Consider the following 12,481-nt stretch of genomic DNA (forward strand, 5'->3'; position numbering starts at 1 on the left):
TTTTATTAGGAAGCTGCTGGTACCATCACATTCTTCACTTACCACATTTAGACATAGTGAAAGGTATACAAAGACTGGCTAGCTCAATTTCAGTTTGGAAAAGCAACAGTCCTGAAAACAAAGGGCGTACAGAACTCTCCTGATCCCACAGTTGCTACAGGAAGGTAAGCCAGCAGTGAACTAGTTTTGTAGCTAGAATTCCACCAGTTTAGCAACTCAAATCAACACTACACTACCAAATGAGCTGAACTGCTAGCATACAGGAGAAATAAAGCTACACAATCCAGACAGCTACAGCTCCTCACTCTGATTACCTGGAACTATCATTGTATCCCACCTTACGTGGGGAACAGTGACTTTAATTTGTTACAAAATGGGCAACTTCAGTTTCAAAGTAGATTGAAAAGTAGTTGAGTTTGTGGTTATTACTTACAGCAAGTCACTCCTATGCTATACAGCAACACAAACTCAACAGCATTTAAATATTTAACTTGAATAGCTTAACTTATGCATTTGGGACCAACCTTAAACTGATGCTGCTAAAATCAGTGATCTTTGGTAGGATTTGCCTTCTAACACAACTCCCAAGCAGAATTCAATGTAATATGAAGCTAAAAAGCAATAACTGTCCTGGTACTGATAACAGAAATAGAGACTGCTTCTACTTCCATTTTAGTGTAGCTGACATCAAGCAAACATGAGTTTCAATTTTGAACTAACTCAATCAGCCATCATCCTGGATGTGAAATTTCATATGGGTATCCTTTTTGTTTTTCTTTAGGTGTCAGAGCCCACGTTACTACTTAAGGTACCCATTTAGATACCCTTGCATGGGTATTTTCCTCCTCTTCCCCAGAGAAGAAAGGCTAACAATGTATTATTCGTAAAATTTAAACTGTTTTTCATCTTTAATCCACAATTTTATTTATGGAATAGGCAGAGTTTACCTTTAGATAATTTCTTACTACATAAATAATATCTACTAAGGCAGTCATATTCATAACAGAAGAGCTTTCAGATATATTGCCTGCTTAACTCCAGAATGAAACAACAGATTTTCAATTACCAAAAATTACAGAATTACAAATGGACAAGTAAACTGCAACATTGCTAATTTGGAAATTTCCCTTTAAGTGCTATTTCATGAGAGGTCAATTCATTATCCAGTGTAAAAAGCAAACAACCCACGCAGCTAATACAAGAGTTAGTCATTTATCTTTCAGCATACACACCTATAATGGTGAATATCTTCAAAAGATTTTGTATTGTTTATAGCAAATACACACAGAAAGCCTTCTCCTGTTCTCATATATTGGTCCCTCATTGCACTATATTCTTCTTGACCTGCTGTATCAAGAATATCCAAGAGACAGGTTTCCCCATCAATTACTACTTGCTTTCTGTAGGAATCCTAAAGAAGAGAAAAAAAAAAACATGGTTAAATATGAACAAAGTTTTTAAGCACAGATAGTTCAAAAGATATTAAAGTTGTTAACAGTAGTTGATCATAACTGAAAACACTTACAATCCAATTTTACAGATAGGCAAATGAAAGCATAAGAACGTTGGTAGTCCATATTTCTGCTCAGACATTAATCCAGAAATGAAAATACCACTGGAAGGACATGTTCTGATTTGCATTCTACATCTTCAGCAAGTAACACTGCATGCGTATGCACATGTGCACATACACACAGCATTCTTATTTCTCATTTTGTACAAAGGGACAAAAAGTACAAATTGAATCCAGATCAAAAGCCTCTCCCTTTTTTCATATGAGAATTGAAGAAAGCTGTAATCCTGATTTGAAAAGATTTAACTATAAGCTTACTCAATTTTAAAAAAAAATAAGTGAAATGTGGCCTTCATTCTATGGATGTTAATAAAAACATCATGCCACAACAATGTACAAAATAATAAAATAGAAAAAGTTCACATGCAGAACAACTACTCCAAAAAGCTATGCCTCTGAAAAGGAAGTAAAGCATAAGCAGCCTTCAGAGTTTGAGACAGAAAAAGCTGTTTTATATCCCTAAGCAGCTGCATATAACATTTGTTATCAAATTACCAAAATGTAGTAAATACATTTGAAGTTCAAGTTTTTCAGACAAGACAGAGCAACACAAAGCACAAAATCAGACACAAGCCCTGATAGGTTCCGAGAGATGTTGGAACAAATTATTTCAACACTATCAACTCAAAGTTTTCAGGTCACTGACTCAAGTAGCTAAAATCTGTACAGAGTCCCAAGCAGCTAAAAGTAATGCTTATTTACAGGCCTTTTGGTGCTAGGCTTCTGTAAGCACATAGTTTCAGCAATAACGAGAGCGCGCGAGTCCTATTTTTTCATCCAAACCTCTATTTCCTATAAGCATTATCTCTTATAATAAGACCACGTCAATAAACATTAAAAATGTCACTGAGTACAACAACTGATTCTCAGTTAATAACACTCATAGCAAATAAAAGGCGTCAAGAGGAAATCATGGCATAACCTTTCGGATCCTTCAGCTGGAGATTAACATAATGTTGCTTGTGTTCTTGTTATATAAGCAGGATCTTTTTAATACTCTACAAAAAAAAAACCAAACCTAAGCTGCTGTGAGATGAGCTGAAGTTGCAATTCTAGTCAACTTGGAGATGAATTCTGCATGACCTTCCTTCTTTTGCATGAATTTTAAGCACTATACGCTGTGCACTTTATCAATTCGGTGGTTTGGTTTGTTTTTTAAAACAGGTTTGTTCTTTCTTGTTGCTAATCCTAAAAACAAGCAGAAGACAGCTGTATAGAATCAGTATGCTCAAGTAAACAAATGCTGGGCTCTTATTTATCTCGAGCCTGGATACAATTCAACAGTATCAGGTAAAACGACACTGACTTCTTATCCTTAACATACAAGTACAGCTCCAACGTGATTTGGAAGTATTTATGTCACAGAAGTGCAAATTCAGTGTTCAAGTAAGCAATAGCAGTCTCAGAAATATAAAAGCTGAGCGAAATACACAAGCTCCAGTGTATTTTAAGATAAGGTTAATGTTCCATCTCAGTGCTTAAATGAGAAGGAAAAAAAGCTTGCCCATCTTTATCCCAATTCACTCCAATCAACTGGAGATCTCCTACATCCTATCAACTTTATCATAGTTCAGCAATGTATTAACAGAACTTCTGGCATTGCATCAGTCATAAAAAAACCTATTTCACTTTCTTCTTACAATTTGACTGCTACTTTAAAAATACAAATTTCTGTGTAATTCATCACTCCAGAGGGAAAGCAACTCCCCAAAGCTGAGCTCTAAACAAAAGCTTTAAGTTATTTTCAAAGAAAACCATTTTTAAATTTTTCCTGCAAGAAATGCTAATTTTACTATGCCACACCAGCAGCAGTAAAGCTGCACGAGCACAAAGCACACCACAGGTAGACGAGCAAAGGAATGCCTTCGGCTAGTTTGTTCTGAAAGAAAACTAGAAGAGAGGATCTGAGATGGAAAAGACTAAGGATGTGGGAGAGAAAGCTTAAGTTTATGATTTCCTACCAAGTTGCTGAAAAAATAAATACTTGGCTTTTTCAGTTGTTGTTTTTTTTCCACCCTCTCCCCTGCAAAAAGTCAAGCCTAAAAAAAATCCTATTTGGCACTGTAAGAAAATCAAACCACCACATCAACAGCTCAGGTTGCTGAGACCCCCACAGCAGCACCACAGTGAATACCTGCCCACACAGACTGCAGATAACATTCAAATGTTACCATACTGTAAGAAATTACCAAGTCCAGGAAAAAAAAAAATAGTGCAGGATGAACTGAAGAATTCAAAGCTAGTTACACTGCTACAATACCTGTCATAGAATCATCATGGAATCACAGACTGACCTGGGTTGAAAAGGACCACAATGATCATGTAGTTTCAAGCCCCCTGCTATGTGCAGGGTCACCAACACCAGACCAGGCTGCCCAGAGCCACATCCAGCCTGGCCTTGAATGCCTCCAGGGATGGGGCATCCACAACCTCCTTGGGCAACCTGTTCCACTGCGTCACCACCCACTGTGTGAAAAACGTCCTCCTAATATCTAACCTAAACCTCCCTTGTCTTAGTTTAAAACCATTTCCCCTTGTCCTATCACTATCCACCCTTGTAAACAGCCATTCCCCTCCTGTTTATATCCTCCCTTCAAGTACTGGAAGGCCACAATGAGGTCTCCCCAGAGCCTTCTTTTCTCCAAGCTAACCAAGTCCAGTTCCCTCAACCTTTCCTCACAGGAGAGGTGCTCCAGGCCTCTATCATCTTAGTGGCCCTCTACTTCAAAATGGAATAGCAGAACCCAACATGGGCAGACTCCCTTTAACAACAAAAAAACCCTTCTCTTGATGTTTTTGAAATCCAGCAGCTTCATTAAAATATCATAGTTATTATAAAGCTACTACTACATGTTGGTGGAAGTTCCACAGGTGCAAAGGTCATTGAAAAACACACAGACTTAAATATCAGTATTCCTAAATCGCTCAAGGGATTTTGCTAATCCAATTGAAAAATCCTTTGACAGCCAGCAAGGAGGACTGCTCCTTCTCCAAGTCACTGAAAACATGATCTAAATGCCAGTACATGTATGCTGACACTATAAAAAGAATTGATTTTAAAGAATCACAGAAGATATTGCAAATAAAGATTTAACGAATCTCGACCAGTAGAGGGCACCAGTCCAACTGCTCTGTGCATTAAGCCAGATCTCGGAGGGTGAGCGTACACACTTAGGAAAAAACCACTTAAAATTGCTTGGCTATAAATGTGTTTTGACATCCATTTCAAGAAAGATATGAAATTGTGATAAACACAACAAGTTTATTTCTGAATAACAGGAGTTACTCAAGCACAAAGTCTTTCCCTGTCATCAACTGTAATAAATTCAGACACAAGTTAAAAAATACTTTTTTTTTTTTTTTTTACTGGATCATGAGACATGAAGCTTCCCAAGCAGGTAAGTTATTTGTTCATTCACTAATTCCACTAAAAGAATACAACCGTGAATGTTAGAGAATGCATCCGTAGTTAAGCAACCAGTTGTTTTTTTTTTGGTTTTTTTTTTTTCCCTCTCCTGCACTGTTTCAGCAATGTAAGAATTTAAAAAGAGATGAGTTTCACAATGGTTATCATGAAAGATTTAAAACAAATGAACAACCAGGTAGGTATGAAATCCATGGTGTACAACACACATTCAGATCTTTCCTCTGCCTACTCCAAAATACTTCATTATTTTTGAGGAAAAGGGCATGTTTTGGCAACAACAACAAAAAAAACAGTAGAAAAAGAAACAGTAGTCAGTGAAAAATAATAGTTGTGACACTACTGAACCACTTATTTACTGGTCACAGCTGTAGCCTTATTTCCTCCTATTGCATGGAAAGCAAGCCTTCCTACAGCTACTGTTCTTTGGGCAGCCCCGTATCAGAACTACATCTATATACAGGAAGCACAACCAAACCCTTCTGAAGGGATTGTGCCCTAGCAAAAAGTGAAGCATTTAAGCCCAACTACAAGCCCACCAGCTGGAACCCATCTGCCTCTCAAATGACAGAGCGCCCCACAGTAACTGAACTATGTACTCCCTATAAACTTAACCATGATTATTCTATAACACCATGAGCACACAAGGTGATCTACCAGGTGGGTAGAAAGATAGAACATCCACCCATAAGGTCTCAGGATTCACAAGGCAAAAACAGCAACTAACTCCCTACAAGTTCTTGGCTGAGTACAAGCAGACTAATACTGTTACACTCAACAAGCTGTTGATGAAGGTAAAATCCATTAGGCTATAGGTTTCTCCCAGAAAATCATACTGGTTGACTGCAGACCACACCACAGCCTTACAGACAACCTACCTTGTCCATTACTGAATAAAAGCCACTGTTCTAGAATTCAATGTCCCTCCTACAAGAACCGCATGTTTTATTATCATTAAAGTGCCTTCGGCATTCCTCAAAATACTCAACTTGCTGATTAGCAAAAATCCCTCAAGTGATTTAGAACTGACATTTAAGTTCTTGCGTTCCTAAATTGTTTACACAGGTTTGTCCTTTTCAGACAACTTCTAACGTAGAATCGCAACAGTGCTTTCTGCAATATTTAAATGTACCTCTAATCCAAGAAACCTACATGATGAGCAAGTAGTACAAGCATTACCAACAACTCTGTAAGTTCCTTTTGCAACAAGAAGTAAAATCCCATTTTGCCTGTTCCTCTCAATGAGTTGTGTTTCTTGTTTGTTTTTTTTTTTTTTTTTTTTTTTTAAGAATGTTCTGTGTTGACATTTTGTTTTCAGATTTCAAATTTTAATAACTGAAAGAGCTACCTTCCTAGTGCAAGGTAAACATTCTTCCTATCTGTTCACAAAACTTCCAGCAAGCATAGGTTATTCTACCTGGCCACACACGAGACAAAGTACACAGGCACATTAAAGGTAATCCCTAACACAGTCTGATGCATCCCTCTTTGGGGGAACACCAACTCAGGCCTGTACTTCACTGAAGAAAGACAGCCTCCTACCATCTTGGGGCACTGGTTCCTTTCACTCATGTCTACCTGAGAGTGACTCCAGAACCATTTCTGAGTCACCACATTAAGCCCAGATTTATACCCTTACGATCCCTTCAAGTGAGCTTGGAAGCACCTCATTGTGTAAACATATAAATGAAGTCATAAGTTACAGAGTTTCAGTGCTGGGAACATAAAAATCCTGGGTAAGTTATAATGTCATTTCTCCTTTCATACAGTCTGAGGTTATTAAATCAAACTACCCACAGGAGATTTCAGACAACACTCGTATTTTTTTATATTTACAATGCCAGACCTGCCTACTCATTAAAAGTCTCTAAAATAACAGAACTGTTAACAAACTGTAAGTTTAAACAGATTTTCAGATTCTGAAGGACTGTGCCATGTACTGCAAAGAATTCACTACAGCAGTTATCTTACATCTTTTTCTAGACACACAGGAATATACAACTGCTTGTTAAAAAAAAATTAAAAAAAATCGAGTTCCAAATTTTTGCCTCATTCAGCATAACATCCCAGAACACATTCCTCACCATGTGACACAGATCCTGGTGATAAGAGCTGAGAAAGCCTGACACACGCATTTCAGAAATAAAATCTCTCCTTATGTGTGACTTTCCATTTTGATATTAAGAGGTTGATGTGGAGCTACAGTGAGTTTTGGCACCCTTCCTCCAATAGAGTTTGGCAAGTACTTCCTTACCAAGATCCTACAAACTCACGTTCAAAGTGTCCAACACAACACAGCAACTAACACGCGCCACATTTCCACTTCACAGCACTGCTCATTTTTCACTGTAGCTGTTGATCTACAGCCAGCTCAAGAAATACAGCAGTTTGCTAACGCCAGTGTGATGCTGTTCTTTACTTTTGATTTAATACAGTCTTGTTCCATAGTGTTTTTGCAGTAACGTCCAACAGCAAACAACTCCCAACAGCACTGCTAACCTCCCACCACACGAAGCTAAGACGGAGGTGTTTACCTCTATGGTAGGGTCATACTCATCCACAAAGTGGTTCTGAATTAGCTGTATTGTCAAGGCGCTCTTGCCCACACCACCAGCTCCAACGACAACAAGCTTATACTCTGTCATTTTTTAGCAGACCTGGAGGCAAAGAAAGCAACGTTAGGCAGAAAGGGTTGGGATCAGACCAGCGAGGATGCCGTCGGTGCAGCTTCATTCACTAACGCGTTCCTTTACTACTGCCGGAAAGCGGATCCTTCCCGGAAAGAGAGGACAAAAAGCTACGAAGGGAAGAGATTCCTCAGACAGACTCTCGTTCCCCACCGCTTTCTTCCCAAGTTCCAGCGGCACGGCAGCCCGCCCCGCCGCCCATCGAGCCGGGAGCGCAGCCGCTGGCCGCAGAGGCTCGGCGGGACGCGGCCGCGGCTCTCACCTCTCCCCCATCCGCCCGCCCAGCCCCGGCACCGCAGCGCTGCGAGGGCGCTAGCACGGGCTCGGCACCTCCGCGGCCCGGCCGCCGCCCGCCCCGCCCCGGCTCCCCCAGCGAGGAGCCGCCGGGGCCGCCTAAGTTTGCGAGCCGGCCTCACGGGTAGGATGCGGGGTGATGAGAGGAGGAAAGGGGGAGCGGCGCGAGGCGCGGGATTGACTCAGCACCAGGTGCCGGGCTCCCGGAGGGCGTTGGCCACCTGTCCCGCCGCTCCGCGGGGACGGAAGGCGAGGAGCGGACGCGGGCCGCTCGGGTGACCGCCGTCCGGCCGCTTCCCGCGATAAGCGGCACCGAGGGCGGGGGGGAAGAAGGGGGGCGACCGGCTGCGGGGAGTCGCTTCTCCTGCCCCGCCTCGGTGGGGAGAGAGGGAAAGAGGGAGAGGGGAGAGCGCGGCCCGGGGGATCGGGTACCGGTACCTGCCCGGCGCTGCGCGGGCCGCGGGAGCACGCCGGCGTCTCCCTGCCCGCCGCGCGCGGCACCCGCTCCGCGTCCCTTTCCGTCCCGGTCTGAAATGGCGGGGGACGGGGAGGGCCGGGGCTGGAGCTGCCGAGGGAGCCGAGCGCCGAGCGGGCCGTCCGATGGATGAGAGCGATCGATGCGCTCCGCGCTCCTCGGCCCCTCCCCTCCCCTCGCCGCGCCGCCTCAGCCGGCCGGGGGTGGGAGAGGCGGTGTGCGGAGGGGGGAGGGCGGTGCTTCCCTCCGCAGCCCGTGGGAGGGGCCACCCGCTTGGAGGGCGGTGGCGGCAGCAGGAGGGGTGCGCGTTCTCTCAAGAAGCGGGTCGCTGGGCGAGTGGAGCCTGCGCCGCCTGCGCCCGCCTTCGCCTTCGCCTTGCGGGCAATGCCCCGTGCCCCGAGCGGGCCGCGCCAGCTGCTGGGCCGCGGCGGCGTGGGAAGCCGCCTCGGCAAGAATAAAATAAAGCGGTTTTATCCGTAGCCGGTCAGAGAAATGTCAGACGGGCCTCGCGGGGTCTTCGTGAAGCTCAGGCAGCTGATGGCCATTGGCTGATTTCAAAATAACATGCGAGGCTTCGGCATTTTGCCGCCGAGATGTTCAGTCCAAAAGTTAACGAATATAAACGTTTTGCTTTGTTTTGTTGTTAAACGAGCTGACAATTGCATAATTAAGCCCGTTTTCTTACGAAAGGCCAAAAGCGTAATTCCTGGTAACTGAGGAGGTGTGACGCGGGACCCTCTGAACGCACGCACTGCACCCAAAGTGGCGGGATGTTTTCAGATGTCGAAGCTTGCTCCTAATAACAGAGCCTGCTCCAGGCCTGGCTGCAGCCATGCTGACTGGCTTACACCAGGGATTAATTGGAGCCGTTTTGCTTTCCCTCTTAAAAATGGAAGGTCAAAAACAAACACAGCATGCCTACACATCTGGTGATCAAGAGATTTAGTTTGAGAGGCCGGAGCTTTGTTTTCCACAACTGCCTGTGACCTAACTTCCAGCTTCTTTAGTTCTCAGCGTGATTCTGGGCCATACCTATCTAAGCAGCAAAGCCATTAACCCTTTGGGACTGTGCCATCTAATTTAGAAAGTGTGTTCCTGTGATTAATTCACTCAAATAAGCTGAAGCCCCCTTGCCGCTTTTTAACGCTGCTCCCTGACGCTAAGGTGTTTGCTCAGATAGCAAACGCGTCTTGGAGCTGTTGTGTGAAAAATGCTGTCTTTTCAGGCAGAGCCTAGGAAAGGTCAGACGAGCTGCTCTCCTTGTGTTCTGGAAATCAGCTTTCTCTGTCATTGAACCCAGTGACAGAAGTTCTATGCATTCCTATGGGAGCCTGTGCAAGGATGCATATATGCAATGGGAGGGTATATGTTATTATGAACCGCAGAGGAAATGAAATTGGTAAGCATCTTATGATCCCTGTTTCTCCTCACTCCTTAGACATCATTTTTGTGTTCAGTGTTCTTACTAGACTGTTTCTAATACTCATGAAAATACATATGGCAGTGTAACATACAAAATCATCTCACAAATGAGTGCTAAAACTGAGTGATTCAGATTGCTTATTAAGTAGACTGTCTCACATGAGCAGATGTAAAAACCTAAAGAAAAACCTGCTTTCAAAGAACAAGTAGCCTGGTGGTAAAACCACAAGCTTGGGATGTGGGAAACCCACATTCCCATCTGTGGTGCGAAAGAAGCAAAGAAAGGATTTGAATGCAGATGTTCGGTAACTGAAGTTAAGTCCTTGATCAGCTCTCTTAGGATAACAGGATCTCGCTTTGGTATTTTGCTTCCCCTAGGAAAACTGTGTGAGTGTTGTGGTTCTTCCTAACGCAGTGGGAAAATGCCTGTGTCACAGGAGAACTTTCCCAGTCCTGTACATATAATGCTGATGTTCCGCAAACAGCTTTGATGGCTTGCTCTCATCTATGGAGTTTTATATGGGGAGAGGCTGTTCATCTTTAAGCCCACGCAGTCACTGCTGGGATCAGAAGTTGAGAGAACCTCCTCTGTGAAAGATTCAGGTCCTTATGACAGCTTGAATCCCTGTGTCTCCATATGATCTTAGTGAAATGTGCAAACAATCATTGGGCGAATAGTTGGAAGACAAAAGGAATTGCTGAGATTCTGGAAAAAGCAGGATGCAAGTTTTGATTTCTTTGCTGTGTACAGATTTGTTCATAAATGTCACTTCAAAGTTGCTGTTTGCTCTCATTTAAAATTATTTTAAAAATATGGGTGAAGTGGTTTGACAACAAGCTGAAATAAATGAACTGGTCAAAAATATTGTTACATGTTGTTGAAAAGTCGGCACAAGTAATGCAAAGCCTCCTACATTTTACAGAATTGTTGTTCAATGAGATATCAACTTCATTCTAGTGATTGTTTCCTCAGAGCAATTTGCACAGACAATTATTATCTTTGCACAGGTGAAGATGTCTAAAATACCAGACACTTCCATGTGCTGAAGCTAAATGCTTCTGTTAAGTTAAAGCATATTTATGAATTCAAAGGCTTCCTCATATTTGCATTGAAATGTTTCAGTCCTCCGGATCCTCCCAGGATATGGATCTTTGAGGACTCGCAGGACAAACCACCAATATCAGCTCCCTTGTGAAATCAAGTACCAGGCCCAAATGCAGGTATAACCCCTTCAGCCACACATTTACCTTATTCAGATATACCCAATCCCAAACATTATACAGTAAAGTTGATGTCATTTTAACATTGAGAATGCATGAGTTTTCACCACCTGAATGTCAGCACTTGTGGGGTGGGGAGAGGAAATGTAAAAATACAGCTCCAGACTCAGGATAAATAATAAGCTTTCTCTGACAGAGATTGTTGGACAAGCTGAGACAAGAGTTAATTTTCCTGTGGTTTTTCCTGGTGTTTAACCCTATGCAAAGCAGATGCAAAGCCAATGGAGAATGACTACAGGAAGATGGGTGGGTTTGTGCAGCTTAAAAGTTTGCCTGCTGTGAATTAAAAAAAATACCAGTAAAGAGAATTTGTCACACACAGTTAGGCCAAGGGTTCATGGCCATTGCAACCAGCAGTGTGGCACATATTGTCAGATCATCACCATCAAACCTTCTGTCCTGGCCAGGCAAGAGCATGTAATTTTGCCAGAGGCCACAGTGCTAGGGTTTCTGGTGGTTTTGTGCTTTTAGGCTATCATTATGGTGCCTTGTTTGAGGACAGATGCTTCCTGAAGTGGCAGGTAAGGTGTGTGGATGACAATGTTCATGACCTGGCTGTGTGAGTTTGTGTTGGCTGTGCATTTGGTTTCATGGCACATTATTTGGCTCTGATACAAGTCCATGTGTCACTCCTGAGCGGCACTGGAGACTTGTCTGCTGTGTGGGGTGTATCAGCCTTTAGTTTTTACCATTTTGGCTTCTCTTCCCAGGAAAATAAAGACTTTTAAGGAAATCCTGCCAACTTCCTTATACCACCCTATTGCTAGTGAGACCACTAGATTTGAAGTCCTATTTAGAGTAGCACAAATGCCCTTACAAATTTTTCTCATCTGGCACAGTAGAGTACAATCATAGTCTCTAATTCTACTCAAGACAGGATCTACAAGAGATGTACAGTAAAAGACCATGAACTTAAATACAGAAGTTTTCATATCCATAGATAAATATCTCTATGCATGCAATTTAAAATATATGAATTAAAATTTTACACACTATAGTTCTCACATGGTGTTAATTTCTGTGCCCTATCAAATTTGCTTAGTAATTTTACATGTACAGACTGAAGTTTAACATGTATGAACTCAGATTGTATGTGAATGTATTTCTCTATGTTACTGCAAATTCTTTTCAAATTATCTGCTTGATCCCAAGAAATCCACAGTCCTTACACTGAAAATTACCTTTGAAATGTTCCGCTATGTGAAGGACAAGTCTAAATTCTGCTCCTTCAGCTTCAGTGACAGCTAATTTGTCCACTGTGCAATGCTTTTCAAATTCTCCTTTTCTGTATGTAGGATCTAAGGAGAAACAGTTAATGTATTTTT

At 42.5% G+C, this 12,481-nt stretch overlaps 1 protein-coding gene and 1 long non-coding RNA gene across 4 annotated transcripts in view; one reads left to right on the plus strand and one right to left on the minus strand.

Annotated features, from left to right (window-relative positions):
• The window catches only part of KRAS (KRas proto-oncogene, GTPase), a 24,925-nt gene extending 16,423 nt beyond the window's left edge, over positions 1 to 8,502 (minus strand). For 2 of the 3 annotated variants that reach the window (XM_085217882.1, XM_085217236.1), the window contains exons 1-2: positions 7,532 to 7,654; positions 1,233 to 1,411 (exon numbers count right to left, since the gene is read on the minus strand). In XM_085217882.1, coding sequence (XP_085074008.1) covers positions 1,233 to 1,411; positions 7,532 to 7,642 — 290 coding nt within the window. In that variant the 5' untranslated portion in view covers positions 7,643 to 7,654. 3 annotated transcript variants of the gene reach the window in all.
• LOC146545388 (uncharacterized) overlaps positions 7,651 to 12,481 on the plus strand; it is a 28,805-nt gene continuing 23,974 nt past the window's right edge. The window contains exon 1 of the long non-coding RNA XR_014885296.1: positions 7,651 to 8,102. This is a non-coding gene — a long non-coding RNA (uncharacterized LOC146545388). The remainder of the gene's footprint in view (positions 8,103 to 12,481) is intronic.

Source organism: Meleagris gallopavo, chromosome 1, assembly GCF_905368555.1.
Source record: "Meleagris gallopavo chromosome 1, MGAL_WU_HG_1.1, whole genome shotgun sequence".
Lineage (NCBI taxonomy): Eukaryota > Metazoa > Chordata > Aves > Galliformes > Phasianidae > Meleagris > Meleagris gallopavo.